The 17814-nt window shown below is 41.5% G+C and overlaps 1 protein-coding gene across 1 annotated transcript; it reads right to left on the bottom strand.

Moving 5' to 3' along the window:
• Positions 1-2573: 2573 nt before the first annotated feature.
• plekhg7 (pleckstrin homology domain containing, family G (with RhoGef domain) member 7) lies at positions 2574-16858 on the bottom strand. Its single transcript, XM_030790356.1, has 16 exons — positions 16175-16858; positions 15328-15350; positions 12149-12267; positions 11777-11817; positions 11229-11324; positions 10334-10480; positions 9854-9949; positions 8537-8638; positions 7678-7791; positions 7052-7226; positions 5397-5512; positions 4907-4994; positions 4741-4820; positions 3869-4022; positions 3093-3190; positions 2574-2693 (listed from the first exon to the last, which is right to left on the bottom strand). The coding sequence occupies exons 1-16, from the start codon at positions 16802-16804 to the stop codon at positions 2583-2585; spliced, it is 2190 nt and encodes a 729-aa protein (XP_030646216.1). The 5' UTR covers positions 16805-16858; the 3' UTR covers positions 2574-2582.
• Positions 16859-17814: the final 956 nt, after the last annotated feature.

Here is a 17814-nt window from a genome sequence, read left to right as displayed (position 1 = left end):
GAGAAAAACAATATCAAATGGCTCACATGAAAGAAATGACTTGACCCGACAGACATCTCTGCCTTTTTTTAACGGCGTTCTCAAACAGTAGGGGTGAGCGACGTATTCCAGTCGAGCAGTTTGAATATTCATTCACAGTGGTGCATAAGCTAAATGGTTACTGTTTAAAAACAGATGGTATTAAAGATCAGAATCAGAGTGGGAGCCCCTGTTGGACATTTGGATTCAAGTTAAACCAACAGACAGAAAGGGACTATTTAACTGTTCAAGGAAGGTGATTGGCTATGTAGCTTTCCTGCCCTTTTTTGATTGGTTAAACAGATTAAGCAAAATCTTCCCAGATGAATTTGGGTAAAGAATGGAAACTGAAGCAGGCACTCATGTGGGGCTCTGTGTGAAGAACTAAAAACACTAGATGAATGAGAAACTTGTCATTGGTGTATAATACAACATAATGCTAAGTGATAAAACAATGTTGATCGTGTTCTCGCACTGGGAAGAATGGTCTTTCACCGTTGACTGACAGGGTTGAAGGCACGTCGCTGTTTGAGTGGGACCTATGAATGAATGAAGTATGCCTTACTTCATCTGAAAGAAGTTGCCTGGGTTGAGGATTAAGAAGGCCCTGGCTTAGGGAAGAGGCTTCACACAATGCAAGAGCCTTTTTGTTGTGTCCTTTTTGGTTTTTTGACCTCAGGATTTGATGGCTGGACCACAGACGTATTGAAGGGTTATCCGTCCTTGCATTTTTAAATGTACTTCTAAATCAACAATGTTAGGAAACCAGTGCTTTTTTAACTGTCATTCTCTACACTTACAAAACATTTCATATTAACTACATTTAACCTGCACATATTTTAAACAGAGCATGTATTTCACCAAGATTTCGCTGCAAGTCGGTCGAGAGTTCTTTTCCGCTTTCAGATGCATGATGGGAGATGTAGTGTAAACAGGCGTGTAAAGGAAGTCATCAGAGCAAGTTCTGAATGGGGAGCTCAGGATGTGTCTGATAGTGTTCGCATGGCGTTTCTGTCTCAGGCCTGTAATGGTGCCAAAGCTCTATGGCTTCTTTTCTGTCTCTCTCTCTCTCTCTCTTCATCTCTTTTTCAGGATTTATGTACACCATGATCGGCCAAATCTCACCACACACACACGCGCACACACACATCAGGAGTTTTAACTCCTTTTCTTGCAGAAATTTAACGTTTCTCTTCAAATAAACAATATTGTGATAATTTCTTGCAGAAATAATTCAAGAACAGTCACAAAGTGTTAAAATAACATGAGTGTGGGATTTTAAAAAAAAGAAAAAAAAAATACACTTGTGAAGTACATATGTAAAATACAGTACATCACATCACTGTTAAAGTATTCATTTAAGGAGTAATGATACACTTAAATAGTGGCTGGCACTCTGTTGTGTGGGTCAGTGTTGTGCATGATCTATTGATCTGGCTTCCAGTGGCATTCTATTCTTCTTTTTCTTTGTTTATTGTTTTTGTTTTCTAAAGCAGGGGATCTTATTGTTTTGTCATTATTTTTAGGTGTGCCTTAAAAGTCAGGCTTCATTATTCTGTCATGTTCATTTCTGTGTCAGGTGTTTGAGTTGACGGGTACTGTGTGATTGTAGATGACCACCACTGACTAACAGAATGGAGGAACTACCTGAATGATTTATGACTTAATGTACTTAAGGAGGGAATTACAAAAAAAAAACAAAACTAAAATGTAATTTATTTGCAAAGGTATTGTTTGTTTTCTAATTTTCCATCATGTTTTAAGAATAAATAATAAACTAGGTGTTTCTATTTTCTTGGAGTGTCCAACTTTTGTGTTTGTTTATTCTATGCGAAATTGCTTTGGTTTTATCTTTGCATTTGAAGTTCTGTAACCCGTACATGTTGACGCACACACACACACCGCAACAAGTAAAACCGCAACAATTACTATCGACAGTTAAATGATCAAACAATGTAGCATGCCGTTTCAAAAGAAACTTTAATTTAAAAAAAATCCACTACTATTAAATTTTCATGAATTGCATTGTAGTCCATGTGATAAACAGTGGGCTTTCTTTTGTTTTTGACTGCATTTATGTGTTGTCTGATTGTTTAAAAAAAAAAAACAAGTCTCCCAGGAAGTTGCCCTGAACGTAGGGTGAAATGTTCCAGGCACACGATGTAATTCAGCAGGAACACACCTGTGCCATTTCAAATGTGAACTCTGCCTTTTCACGCTGTTTGACCTTGTATGGTTCAAACCACAGTTGTAAAACAGTCACCATTCCTATCACATGCTGGAATACGTTACATTTTACTTATTTTGCTGTCGTCTGCCAAATGCTAACCCAATTAAAAAAAAAAAAAAGGAGAGAGAGAGAGAGAGAGATGACAAAAAATATTTGCTGTAGTCCAAACGCACACTGTCTTCATAGACTTACCACACAAAATTCATGTACGGTGGTAACGCGCTACAACCCCCCCCCCCCCCCCCCCCCCCCCCCCCCTCCACGCAAAAAAAAAAACAACACAGTCGTAGCCACCCGCGGCCATTTGACTGAACAAGGCCGTCAGTGCACTGAGTCAGATCTGTGAAGACTCCAGCCAGAGAGTGGAGCTTTTCACGCGCGGCTGCTGCGAGTCCTTCTTCAACAACGTTGCCACTGCTCCTTCAATCTCTGTCATCCACACCCTCTGGAAAACACAGGACAGTTACGGACGAGGTGATGAGACGGCACTGCAGGCGTGTCATTTCGTGCCTGACAGTCATGTGCTCTTTACAGCTCTGATTTCTGTTAACGACGTGGCTGACTGAAGTGCAGCTTGATTCGTGTCTAACAGTTAGATTTTCATTTAAAATGAGATCAAACGTGTACGTTTCTGTCACCGTCGTAAAGCTTCGATATTCGTCGCACAATAAAAGCACACAATAAAAGGGATGTGCAAACAACAGACTTATACAACGGGGCCATATCTTCTTCTGCTACTGAAACAAACATTCAAACAGTTTAATGTCAGTGCTTCCCGAGTGAGAGCATAAACAGGGCAAAACATGGATGAGATGGAGATGAACTGATCTAAGTGTGACCTCACCTTAGAGTTTTCAGTCTGGGCTTGTAGAATAAAAACCCCAATGCATTGCTGATAGCGATTCTGGTGCATGATGATGAAAGAGTGAGGCAGTCCAGATGCTGAGAGGAAGAGAGAAAGAGAGAGAGAGAGGGAGAGAGAAATTGGATCTGTTTACTTTAAGGATAACAGAGCGTGAGACCCGCAGCAAGCAATCTGCGATCCAGAGAACATTTGAGTCAATAATCAGCCAAATGTACTCTTCAGTACGTATGAGAATTGTTCAGTTTCCATAACAATTGTCTCATGTAACGAGGTTGTCGTAAGTGTCAGAACCGGGCACAGTAGTTTTGTGTTTCTGCATGACAAAAAAAAAAAAAGTTCAAACAAGTTTCGTCACACGATTGCGTGGGTAGTTACATAACAACTACTCTCTAATTTCACTGTATTTACCTCAGTATCAAAAGTTTGCTACACAGTGGGCTCGTAATACTACTATAGTTTACATGAAAGTTTATCACTTGTTAAGGTACTAATTAACATAAAGCTTGCTGTTGAGACAGACCGACCACCTTGTGCGAAAACCATTTAGAACTTTTGTTTGCACTAGGTGAAAAACTTTATGTATGTATGTTTTACAGTAGTATAAGATCTTTCAGAATGGCGCAATGCCACAAAGAGGTCATTTTAAGACACAGGAAAGGGCTTCCGATCACTGACGCTGCGTCCTTTGCCTCATTATGGGTTTTCTCATAAATGATTGTGCGTAATCATAAGTATGTGTTGGTCCTCTAAACTACCTGTGACGTTGATCTGGTCAATGTTTTTGAGCTGGAGACGGTCCAATGAGAGGGGCTGATCCAGAACCGTGAAACTACAGCCCTCCTGGAGCAGCTGGTCCAATTCCTGATTCACAGCAGGACGAAGGGGGTTCGGCTCTGACCCGCTTGACCTCTGACAGATGACAAAACAGTTAGAAGCTGTGAGAAACTGGACGCAGACGTTCGGTGTTCTAGAATGTTCTGGGACAACCATCACTGCGATGCTGATGGTGCAATTATGTGGAGTATTAAGCAAGACCATTGTGAGGAGTTGGAGACTGAATAGCCAGTCTGCCAGTTTTTTGATGGGCTTATATTTGTAGTCTTAAATTACTTTTTCCCCTCAAAACATTTCCCAATACAATGTTTTGGAATATAAGCAACAATACTTTAAGATATATATAACAAATAATAAAATATTTTATAAACATGTTTACTGGACTGTGACAGTACTGGACTGAACATGTTTTCTCAGTTTGGGTTTAACGCTATTGACAAAACAATCTCTCGCAGTGATGTCAGCTATTTCATGTCAAATGTAGTGTGTTTTATGCAATAAAAGCATTTCCCAGTAATCAATGATCGCCCTCTGCAAACAAACAATGGATTACTGGAATACTGTGTCACGCAAGTCAAGGTCACAGCAGTTTCTCATATCAGGGTAATAAAAAATAGTCAGACTCAAAGACAGGAAGATGTGCAATACCCAGTATCCCTTATTATTAATAACTGCATTAGTAGTACTGACAGCAGCTGTCACTAAGGATACTGGTTGTCATGACATCAATTTATCATTTGGAAAAAAAAAGGGTTTTGCAGGCATTTACTTTGACCATATGTTTCTACTTCACCTTTTTAATCCTCTTGATTTTAGTAATCAGGAGAAATTCATCAAACAGGAACAAGTAAACTTCATGTTGTTTGGCATTTTCTGTCAAGAGAAAGAGGATGTGGCTTTTCAATAACACGCACAAATCCAATCTATATGTCAGATTTCGTCTATGAACGAAGTCTCACCCGAGAGAATGAGCCTGCCCTCGTACAGAAGGTTACGATGAGAGACTAAGTTCTCCAGCGTTACGACTTTCAGCAGGTGCTTTAGATTCTACAGATAAAAACATATTTGTGTTATCAGGGGTTTGCGGCTGAAAATATTATGCATGAGGCATTTCGTTCTTGAAATACCAAATAATTCTCATACCAAAAAAAACCTCAGTGTTCTGAGGTTTTAACTAGGTATCTTATCAAATGTTATTGTCTTTTCCAAATAATGATATGTTTGTGTTAGTTGTATGCATTGCAGTTAAGGATATCTGGCGTGATAAAAAAATAAAAAATAAAAAAAAAAATCGAGATAACAATATTCTTTAAGGTATGAACGCATGAATTACTTCAGATCTGTCAAACTCAGTCTTGTGTTATTTCTAATTACAAAATAAATAGCAACGATGATATCAAGGGCATGTTTTGCATGCATTTGAAGAGAGTTGTGTTTGATCATGCTAACCTCTGGAACATATGCTCTTTTGTCTCTCTCCCACACTGGTAACCATACCAGAGCCTCCTTTAGCTGTTTGACTTTCTGATAGTTGTCCAACCACTTAACCTTTCCCTCTAGATCATCTATACATAGAAAGACAGAGAGAGAGAGAGAGAGAGAGAGATGGGTGGAGAATAAGTCATGGTGCTGATGTATCTTTTCCAAAAGCCGGCTCAAACGAACAAAGACGGGAACAAAAGAAAATCGACCACAAAGGAGCACAGAGGGTTACAGAGGGTTCACCCACACCCCCCCCTCCCCCCAAACGAACATTATCATCCCTGCGCAAACAGATCTCAGGCTAAAATTTCGGGAGTAATTAAATCTGTTTCCACTCCTTCTTATCTGATGCATCTTTATATTACACATTCAATTTCCTTTCATCCGGCGACACTAAAGTACCTAACGACTGGGCTATACTGCACGCCCAGTGAAGTACTGACCCGTTCATATGTCGTTGCCCCGTGGCTATTGAACCTGACACACCCTTTATGACTGCTTACGAGAAAAAAGAAAGAGCGAAGAAAAAAAAACAGAATGCTGGGGACACAAACTATTGGTTTCCCAGAATGATTTCTGAACAAGACAATTACTTTCACTTAGAAAGTACAACACATTTCTCACGCCCTGTCACTCTTGTTAAAGAAACCACCCAGCAACAGTTGTTTGTCCCAAGCCCACACACACACACACACACACACATGTAAAACACTGTGACAGGCAACATGGCAAGCTTCCAGGGAAGGCACTAGTAGCATGGTGTTCTACATCAGAAACATACTGGGGTTATGTTTCAGCTCGTGAATGTGTCTAAATGAATCCAACATACCAGAGGTAACCAAAGTGTGTGTATAGGATCATGAGTTCAAAACCAACGTAAGTTGGTTTAACACTGTTGAATAAACGAGAATTCAACATGCGAGAATCTTTGATCATTGCAAACTCTCAGAGAATCCATATGACTGGCCCTATTTAATTGTCACTTAGGTGTTTTCCTGGGTGGTTAGCTGAAGAGAGAGGGCTCTTTTGACACTCTGAGGTAAACAGTCTTGTCAACAGCAGCTGACAATGTCTTCCCCCCCCAACTGTCTATGTTGCAACCCGTCTTACTCAGCAAATCCTCTTTTCAGAGTAGTAGTCATTCACCCACACCAAAACACCTGCCGAGGTACGGTGACGGTCACAGAACTGGAAAAGTGACTTGACTGTTATTGTTTAAAATTTCAGGACAGGCTTAAATGTCTCCACGCTGAACACGAAAACCAGACCTGAATTTCCACAACAGACAAGCAACGTATAATCAATCTGAATATACAGGTCAAGCTAGACTAAGTGGGAGCAATTTTTGAGGATCAGAAGCATCTTGGAAAGCACAACACTAAGTACCTCATTATCTGAGAGACATCTAAGCCAGTGTCTACCGCATGAATTACTGATTGGCTGCCATCAGTCATTTTAATTTAATGCAGTGCTAACATAAGTGTTTAAAGTGATCAAAGATGTGGTGAAGAAATAGCAGCAGCTGTCTAGGGGCTAACACAAAAACACTAAAGGCTGTGAGGCCTTGATGGGAACAACTCGGTCTATAGCTTTGTAGTACATGACAGTGAAGTGGTGCTTACATATGGCTCTGTCCACTTGCTCCACCACACCGTGCAAGGCACTCTCCTCAGACTCAGAGCCGCTCCTTTTCTCAATGTTCCTCAGGAGGAGAGGGTATCGCGTGAACCTCTGCAGAGGGACCACCAGCAAGTCCTTCAACTGCAACCTGCGGCACTGTTCCTTACGCTCACACCACTGAGAGAGAGAGAGGGAGAGAGAGAGAGAGAGAGGGAGGGAAGGAGGGAGGGAAGGAGGGAGGGAGGGAGGGAGAGAGAGAGAGATGAAAATAATTTCAAAGAAACGCAAAGAGAAGAGAAGAGAAGAGAAGAGAAGAGAAGAGAAGAGAAGAGAAGAGAAGAGAAGAGAAGAGAGGAGAGGAGAGGAATTAAGTGAAGAGATGAAGAAGAAGGAGGTGAAAAAAAAAATACAGCAAAGGGAACAGTACACCAGCAAAGCATGTGACGTAAGTGAGGAAAACAATGGCTGTGTCAACGACCTCACAGAGCTCTGGATGACCAGCATGAAGATTAACAATCCCTGCCACGCTGCCCCAGTACCATGCACTCTCTGTGTTCACCATGACTGTGCTCCGAGTCTACAGGTCAAACCCTGATTTACAACCTCCAATAAGCCTGCCCCACCGTACCTTCACGTAAGTGCCAAAGTCCTCTCTCGGCTTCAGGCTGTCCAGATAAAGCACTGCAGCACTGTAATTGAGACAGTACTTCTGCAGACTGTGGCAAACGCTCTCTCCAAACGCCTGCAAAGCCAGCAAAATGACACTCGATGTTACGAATCAAAACACAACAACAGGACAAATATTGCCACTGCTGTGCCTCCCAGCTTGTCTGTCCAGGATACACAGAGAATCAGAAAAAGAGACATAAAGCTTACAGGACCTGGGGGGGTATTCCAGAAAGCAGGTTTAGCAAAAACCCGGAGCTAGTTAACTCAGAGCAAGTAGTAAACCTCCTAATAGAAGAGTCCTACGGCTTTGCTAGGAGAATGAAGCCAAAGGTCTCTTCTACTAGGAGGTGTACTACTTAGTCTGTGTAAACTAACTCTGAGCTTTCACTAAACCCGTTTTCTGGAATACACCCCTGGTCCATCACCCATCAGTATAAATAACACTTTCTGTTTATTCAAGTTCAGGATATTTACACACACACACACACACACACAAAAAAACAAATATTCATTGTACAAATAAATTGAGAGATAAAAAATAGCTTAGCAAGAAAACAGCTCTTTGCATAAACATGATCATATTCTTCATCCACGATCTAAAGTTTTTAATGCAAGAAGTCCATCAGTAGATAAACTGTAATTTATTTCTGGAAAAACTAATATTCAAGAGCAACAAGGAAAAGCCCTTGCTAAAATAAATTACTTTACTGAAATTTTGGTTTTCTGTATTTGTGAAGTACTGCTAAATAGTGTACGGACTAGCTGATTCGGGTAAAACGTAGCTGGTCTGATATTTTTTGGAGGCGTCCAGTTCCCACCTTCCCGAGCAGCTCCAGTAAGGTAGGTGTGCTGTCGGTACTGCTCGACGACCAAGACTCCATTATGACCCGCAAGAGTCTGGTCAGAAAGTCAAAACTCACCTGTTAAAACACACACACACATACATACGTGTAATATACACTTGACTCATCCAACAAATGTCACCTGATTGCAGATTAACTATACAGCCTAATAATGTAGTAATGTAGACTTCTCGACGTTTCATCCACGTTTTGTCTATGTTCAGTGGCGATAGCTTCCTCTTAACTAACATAAAATCAGGCCTGGGTCAGAGTACTTTGAAATGTTGTCAGTTACTGAATACAAATTACATGGCAATTTCTGTAGTTAGATTGGCTTGCAAAAAAAAATAATCTAATCTGAATACTTTTGGATTATTTCGAAATCAAACATTGAAAATACCGCACCTCATGCTAAGAAAAATGGACACAAAAATTTGAGTTCCACAAATATTCGTTTTTTTTTCTCAAAAATTTTCAATGCACATAAAATGCATTTTGCATATTCAGCATTTACAACTGGTCAAATCACATTACCCTTACAAAAACAGTACTGGCACAAACCACAGGTGCGCTGTGTGTACTCTACAACATGTGGGACACTGTTTCTTTTGTGTAAGCTCCTGTCGCTGCTGTTTTTCAATCAAAGGGGCACATGGAGGACTATGCTCTTATAACGCAAGAGAAGCACTTACTCAAAATGTTCATCTTCTATTTTCAATGTAAATAAAAAGGAATAAAAACTCCATTACCCATAAATCGTCATTAAAAGACAAAAACAAATATTAGTTAAGAGTCACCATTACCAAAACCTGGCAACCTGAGAGGAGTAACTTACTTTGATATACAGTAGAGCATGTTCAGCATTTCAAATTGGTCATATCAAATGACCCTTACAAAAACATGCTGGCATAAATGTCTACAGGTGTACTGTACTGTTTCTTTTGTTTAAGTTTTTGTTGCTGATATTTTTTCATCGAAGGCCACAGGGAGGAGTTTGCTATTGCAACGCAAGAGGAGCACTTACTCAAAATGCTCATTTTAATTTTAAAATCGCCATATTTTAAAGATGTAATCAAAAACGTAATCAAGTAATCCGTGACAATGTATTTGTAATCTAATTGCACACATTTTTTCAAATGTAATCTGGGCTGATTATAGTTACGTACTTTTTGTAATCTGGTCACGTAATCCCGATTACACGTAATCCACTACTACTCAACCCTGCACATAATATACAAACAGTTCAAAGTCTGGGTCCGTGTTTCCTTTGAGTCACTTTGGGTTTAATCTTACCAGACACAGCTCATTGAGATTAGCAAACAGTCTCCAGGAGTCAATGTCTTGGAAGCAATCTCTCATCTTAAGTTCATCCAGCGGTGTCAGAAATACCTGTGAGGCGGAAGAAGGTACACAACAATAAATCATACCGAATGTACAACAAGGACCTGAGGGGGAAAAAAGAGCTTTCTCCATCCTCTTTCCTAGAAGCTTCAAAAGCCCTGAACCAGAAAAGTTCAGTTAATTTGATTCAATATTTACTGTTTTACTGGCACCATCCACAAATGAAATCAAGACCGTAGTGTATACAGAAAGACTTAATTTACTGCTCCAAGCCAGGCAGTGACAGTAGAAGACAGTCCTAACTAATCCGTCTTAAAGGAGTACCACAGGCTATTCACTACTATAAACACGAGGACCGTGAATGAACGAGTGAATGAATGAATGAATGAATGTGTGTGTGTGTGTATGCGCGTGTGTATCAGACAGCATTACCTCTTTCAGCACCATGAGCTGGTCTAAGAAGTACACACACTCGCTGGTGAAGAGCTCCCACACAGCCTCCTGTTTCTTGTAGGCCTTGGCCTCCTCCTCGGCCTTCAGCTCCGAGTGCTCCCGCAAAAACTCCTCCAATGAGAAGTCCTGGGGAAGAGGGGGATGTAGAACTGGGTTCAAAAAGGTTCAAGACACCACCAAATGACACACAGTGTCTCAGCAAGGTCCAAACGTGCACAAAGGAATGAAACATCAAAAGAGTGATCTATGTAAATGCAGGCCAGAGAAGCACAATTTAGCTCATTAAAATAATAGATACAATCATTTTACGTTTAATACATATTCACTGTTTATCAACTCTTTGCAAACTCATGCTTTAGTTGTGTTAATATTAGCTGTGAGAGAGGTACTCCCTATGCGAGCAGGAGAGGATTTTCCTGATAACTCACACAGCTGTATGCAAATGTGTGCAGGGCGAGGAGGGTGAGCGGAATATTCCAAAAATACAAATAAAATGTAAATCTGCAGTTGACTATAAATAATCCGGCATAGGTGCGACAACTGATTTTTTTTCACGACAGAGAGAAACTATCTGCAGACATATGGAGCACAAAATGCAAATAGCACCACCGCTGTCATGGGATCATGTTGTTTTCCACTGCCTTATTTACATATTTCTCCAAAGCATAAAATCAATTTGTTTTTGGGGTTTTTTGGTTATGTGGACTAGGCCTGACGTCCAGTCACCGTTCAAAGACAGAAACAAAATGAAAAATGAAAAAAAAAAAAAAACTAACCTTGATCAGTGCTTTAAACATTGACTTAACATTGTGCTTTCTAACAAAACAAGTTAAAAAACAATACTGAATTTGTACTGGCACAGTCTGTCTCTCACCTTGTATTTCTGAAAGTCTGAATCCCTCCAGTCCTGGATGTGTATGTCTGAGAGACACTTGTCAATATCAGCTGGAGTGTGAGTCTTGGCTTTACCCTGTGGAAGTAGAGCAGTTCCACATCTTTTAAATGTCAACTTCAACACTTGTCCAAATTTCATTTTTTCCTCTCTGCTGGACTCCCATACTGTGGTCCGGACATGAATGAACTGCATTATGTTTATGCTTGATAATGAGATGCTGTGCAGTTCTGAGCTCCAGAGAATCTGTTTGTTTGTCTGACTGGTGTTTACTGTTGATGGAACTGGTGGTGGCCAAAGGCCTGGGGGGAGGTAGGGGGTGGGGGGGGGGGGGGGGGGGGGTTGCTTTGGAAAGAGCAAAATGGGTCACTGAACAATGAGAGCTCAACTTCCACTGAATTGGACGAAGCATTGCCAGTATATCCAAAAATGTCAACAACACAGCACGGAGAGCTGCCAAGCCCTAACGCCATCATGATGGAGCTAGACACTGACTGATAAGCTTACAAAAGAAAAGTCGCTTCACCTACCGTGCTACGCCTGGAGAAGGGCCATTTTGATTTCTTGGTATCTGACAATACAAATGTAAAGATGATTACCATGTTCATTCATAAGACAGTAGAGTCAAATGCTATGAGACAAAGTAATGAATTGGTTTTGGCTGAACTGCAGTCAGCCGATAAAAAAAAAAACTATGCCATTTCAGTTAGTAATCATAAACCATAAATGGAAAATGGTCTTGTGTTTTAGCGTGTTGATGTATGTTGACTGTAAACTATAAAAATCTTTAGAGCTGAAAGACATGTGTACCATGCCGCTGAAAATTCTTAGTGAGTTATGTCACGCACTGAGTGAGAGAGAGAGAGAGAGAGAGCTATGTAACAGACTACAGTGTAACTCACCTGAATAGTTTGACTGGTTTAAGATATCAGCTGCTCCATTGGACACAAAGAGATCCCCGGGGAAAACGTCCAGCCCAGGAAGGCTCACCACGACGGAGCTACGCCTCCTCTCATGCAGCCTGCCAAAAATATGTGGGTGTATGAGGAACCGGAGCAGAGCGGAACAGAACGGCTCCAGTTCACAGAACATTCCAGCCCCAGGTGCCCCGTGTCACTCAGAGTACGACTGATGGATGAGCAGCGTGCTAAACGACGTCTCTTGACTAATGTGTCATTTCAGAGTGTTTTAAAGAGTCTCTGCATTTTACCTTTACGCAGGTACGGCTTTTAGGTCAGTGCTGTGCACGGTACTGTGTATTCTGAAGATCCAGAGTTTTACCCTTTGAGACGTTTTGAGTTTGCCCCTCTATAGCAGTCATCGTGATCAAATAATACAATAATTCAGCTCAAACTTGAAAATCATTCACACACACACACACACACACACACACATATATATATATTTGTTTGTTTGTTTGTTTTTGGTTTTTTTTTTTTTGTCTGAAGTGTGGATCAGAGGTGTACACATCAATCATCACCGTGGCAAGTTTTTTTCCACTAGAAACGTATCCCTGAAATTCTCTAACGAGATTACTAGGTTATCTTTCACAGTTCCCCTAACAATCCCCCCACCTCTGACACAAACAGGCTCAGCTAAAAGCCGGCAGATTTCTCTTCGGGAGGAAATCAGAGCTTTTCTTCTGACATTTACACATGTTTGAGATGCCTGGGCAGTGTTAGGAAAGTGCTTCAGGGATGTTACCAAAAGAGAATTAGCATCAGTGTCAAAAGCGGATAGTTCTCCCAGTAAACGCAGTCGGATCGAGAGCCAATTGATGTGACAGGATTTAGCCTTCTGCCCAACGGGGCATATAATCACAGGACATTTGAGTACAGAGGAAATCACAGCAGTGTTTACTTATCTGTCTTCCTCATTCCGAGTACAAAACAGAAGATGCAGGACAGGAATATCCTAACCCTGCCTTTTTAGCCCGCGGCAGTCGGAGTTCAGTACAAGGCTGTCAGTCAACGTCACTGTTTGTACCCATGCTCCTCTGGTTTTGTTAGCAGTTTAAACATCTATCATGTAAATATCTGGTCAAGAAAAAATTCAAATCTGACAGCGATGAATGTAAAAGATAACCGACGGGAAGCTCCAAAGACAGAAATGATGTCCACCGTGTTCAGGCTCAGCTTCTGTGGTTACTATTGTAAAGCATTGACCTGCATTTCCTCTTCTCCTGTGTTTGGTTCCTATGCGCTATTTAAGACAAATGTGAGTGTCATTTAAAAAAAAAAAAAAGTGTGCGTGTGACGATAACTTTGCAAGGGTCACTGACCGCTACATTTTTTAAAAAAAAAAGGGAAATGCAAAAAAAAAAAAAAAACATGTAAAAAAAATTCAGCAAACAACATCTGGACTGGCTGGTTTTGTGCTTCCACTGCTTCTCTGCCCTTTATGGAAAAGGTTACACTACATGGGGATAAATTCCACTGTATGTAAATATAATATGCAAATAAACAACGTATAAGGTCAGACGTATTAGGATGAGGGTGAGAGGCTGAAGCAGTCAACAGTGGTTACTGTGCAACCTTGATAGCGAAACATGCCACAGGGATCTTCACTCCACTACAGGCCAAACAATGTCCAACCTGTTGCTCTGTCCCAAGCACAAGGATAAATGACAGAGAGATGAGGGAAGATCTATGTGTTATCTGTTATGCTGTGTTTAGTCTGCGACAGAACACGACTCTGGGGCTGTTTTGTATCACTAACAAAACAGTTTATGGCTATTACACATGTAGTTGCTAAGATACATGCGTTCCACAGACATTATAAAACGTACGTCCGGCTCGACAGCGCCAACGGAACGGAACCTTCCAGACACTTCCATGCGATTCACATCCCCACCACAGCCTCCCGCCCCCCTCTCTCGTATCTACTGTTCTGGAGAGGCGCTGATCACAAAGAGCCATGTGTGCACCTTGATCATACACTAGTACTACTCAGCTAGATAATACAGTGTTTCTACCACACACAGTGAACCGAGGTAGAGGGGCCCCCAAAGTTAACAAGTAAAAGAAAAAAAAAATCTCCTCTTCACATCCAAAAAAAAAAAAAAACAAACTTACGGAAGCCAAATTGCATTGGCTCAAAGAGAAAAACAGGTCACTGCTAATTGCATTTTTATCACCAAAAAAAAAAATGCATCCCCAACAAAATCCCTGCGGTACTGAAGACAGACAGGTCAGAATGCCCCCTCTGTGTGCACTCCTGTGCCATGCCGCACCCGAAAAGAAGGGGGCTTTGTCTTTGCACCCCCACCCACCTCCCCAATAATGCTGCCCCCATAACTTAACTGTCCCAACCAATCCCTGTCCCCATGAGCGCCGAGATTGGACAGAGCCTCACTGTAATTAAGGGCACAATAGCTGCCTAATTATCCTCTGGTGAAAAGAACACAGTCCTTCGTCAGTGCAGGAGCGCTGACCAGGCCGAAGGAAAAAAAAAAAAAAAAAAAAGGAGGGGAATCCAACGCTAATGAGAGTTTGTCTAGTGCTCTCATAGCCATGGGACTCCAATAACTCACCCTACCGAGTTCATGTGTGCAGCTAACCAAGCAGAAGCACAATGGACAATGGGTTTCCTCCAGCACAGGTCTCTGCGCTCAGCCACCAGCCAACCATCACCATCAACCCTGTGCTAAGAAATCTGCTTCCATTCAAACCACCCTCGCAGATGGCCTGTTTCCACGCAAACAAATTCCTAATTTAATGACATAGCTCTCCAAATTAAAAATGTTGTGTAACATTAAGGGCCAACGTTTTTTTTTTGTTTTGTTTTTTTTTTTACGGCACAGAGGGGTTGTTGATTTTGGCTCGACGTGAAATGTTTTGGCCGTCGTTAGCTAGGATACTGTATCTCAAGGGAACATGGACTGAGCAGTAGTGCAAAACAAACAAAAAGAAAAGACAAAAACAGAGAACGCTTTTTTTTTTTTTTTTTTTACTATTTATGTCCCGAGTTACGGTATCTGTGTGAGTCATTTATGGGGAAACTATTTATCTCTCATGCAAATCTATTTTACTTCACAAGGACAGAGTTCATGCAAAGTACTCGAGATAGACAGCTCGCCTACCTTTTATGACTGAGCTCCATCACCTGCAATCAAAAAAAAAAAAAAAAAAGACATGATGTTAGCATGATGTAAGCATGTAACACACGGGGGTTATTTCACAACAAACTGGCAGCAACACAGAAAGGAAGTGCTTTAAACGCTGGTGGAACCCCTACAGAGTAAAAGTCCCCCTGATTAAGAATCCTCACAATGTCGGGGCAATATCAATTTCAGAAGCTCTCTTTTCAATAGCCGTTTTAAAGTAATTGTGTGAGTTAAGACTTCTCCAAAGCCCTCACATCTGCAGAGATGTCAAGACTGGATTGAGGACGTGCTTTGGCTGAATAATCCAATGGGGGGTGAGGGGGAGGAGGGGGTCTCTTTATTCTTTTGATAGCTCAGTGACCCCCTCCATTATATGTTGACTGCTGACTGCCGTGAAAGGGGGCCCATGGAAGAAGCCTTCCCAGGGGTTCTGGGGACGTGGTCTTGGCCGTAGTTGTCAGTGCATGTAACTGCTGATTCATTTGCTGTCAAAAGCTCTCATTGTGGGCTGCCACCCCAGGAGGGCAGGCAGAGTATGTTGTGAGGCTTCCACTGCAATGGACTGCAAATGCTTCTGCTACGTGATTTAGAACTTAGGAATAAAAATAAATCCGGTAATGAGCCCAAAAATGCCTGCTATAGACTTTGACCAATGGGATCTGTTTAAATTTCCAGGTTTCAACTTCAAGACTCCAAGGAATGGGATCTTTTGTTTTCACGTGTGTGCGTGTGTGTGTGTGTGTGGGGGTCTGCTTATAGTATCACAAATAAAAATGAATTACTGGCACATTAAACGCATGTTTCTTTCTTTTTTTTTTTTTACCTGATCATTGTCATCCTTTGCGTTTTTAAAGTCAGTGTTGGCAGCAGTTTCTGTTGGACTAAGAGGCTCCTGCCTTGTGCAAATGACACTATTGTCAAGAGTCTTTGATCTCTGAGAGTTGAGATTCCCACGGATTAGAGGGGAACTGGATTGATGGCCTTCCTGGTTTGACAAAGTCACTGCAAGAGGGGATTTTTGCCTGTGTGCTGGAGACAGGGGACTCTTTAAGGACACCGTGTCCCACGAGCCAGACTCCTCCTGTGGACTACCCATCCTACCAGGCTCTTTGGACGGAAGTCTAGTGCTCCTCATCCTCCGCAACGTTGGAGAGGTGGAAATCCGAGCCGGGGCTTGCCTGTCAAACTGGAAAAGCGCCGTGGGCATCCCGTCAACATCCTTAAGGGATCCGCACCTCAACCTTGACGGAGTCTTTTCCAAGTCTATCCTCATAATGAGGGGGTTACTGGTTTGTGTCTCCTTATCCTCGGTCTGCCCAGAGATTGTCTGGGTCTGGGCATCTGTACCTTTTGCTGAGTCATCCTTCTGCCATTCAATGTAACTCCAATCCAGCGTTTTCTCTACATCCTTTCCATTTTCATTTATTATAGTGTCATGATTCAGTTCAGTCATCTTGTGCAAAACGGCATTATATCAAAGCCAGAGAAGGGGAGGTCTTCTTAGGAATCACAGTGGGTCCCAGCTACTCCAACCAAAAAGTATTTTAGGCTAATCCAACATCCCATGACATAAAAGGAGTCCTATGAATGAGAAAGAATTTGCGTCAAGGCAAGATTTCCTTCGTGAACTTCAAGTGATAGATTTGTTTTGCAGTGTTTATTCGGTTTTACACCTGACCTGTGGCTTGAATGTTTTGTTTTATTGTCCTGCCACAACGCCAGTGGGCATACTGGAAACTACATAAGGAGTGTCTACCTAACGGGTAACGTAATTGTCATTCCGAGAAGATTCAAATACAAGGTCACAACACTTAAAAAGAGATATTGCGATAACCTTAACTGATAAAAGATTGTTTCGGTTTCAAAATATGGATGTCTCAAGCAACATATTATCAATTCAGTGTCACATCGTGACAGCTTAGCGGGGGAAACAAAGGGGAGCATGAGAATCGGCTCGACTTATGCACCTGATCCGACACATTGCCAACTATTTCTCGTGAGTGCGAAGTTACAAACAACACGCACGAGATATTTTCAAATAATCGCATTGTAGTTTATACGCGCTGGTTACCTGATAGAGCTTTTGTCAACAGTTGAAATTAAACTACCAAAGAACTTGTAACAGTGTCCAGTCTACACATGACTGAATGCTAACACAAGATAGTAAAAATCGCAAAATGCTTTGTCGGCCTTCTGTGGTTTATGAGCTACGTATGGAATATCTGCGAACATACTGAAAAAGAGTGAAGAAAATAACAAATGACATAAAATCTTGTTGAAAGAGGGAAAAATCAGTACTTACGACGATGTGATCCTTCCTTTTCTAAGATCATCGAATGTCGCGCGGCGACTCCAGTCCGCTGTGAGTGGCACTAGAGAGACTGCAATAGGAACGAAGTTCGGACCAAGTTCTGACAAAAGCGTTCACGTTTCGTGCAATAGACACACTCCATTTAAACATAC

Source organism: Chanos chanos, chromosome 13 (assembly GCF_902362185.1).
Source record: "Chanos chanos chromosome 13, fChaCha1.1, whole genome shotgun sequence".
In the NCBI taxonomy this organism is placed as follows: domain Eukaryota; kingdom Metazoa; phylum Chordata; class Actinopteri; order Gonorynchiformes; family Chanidae; genus Chanos; species Chanos chanos.
This window is presented reverse-complemented; position numbering and strand designations above follow the sequence as displayed.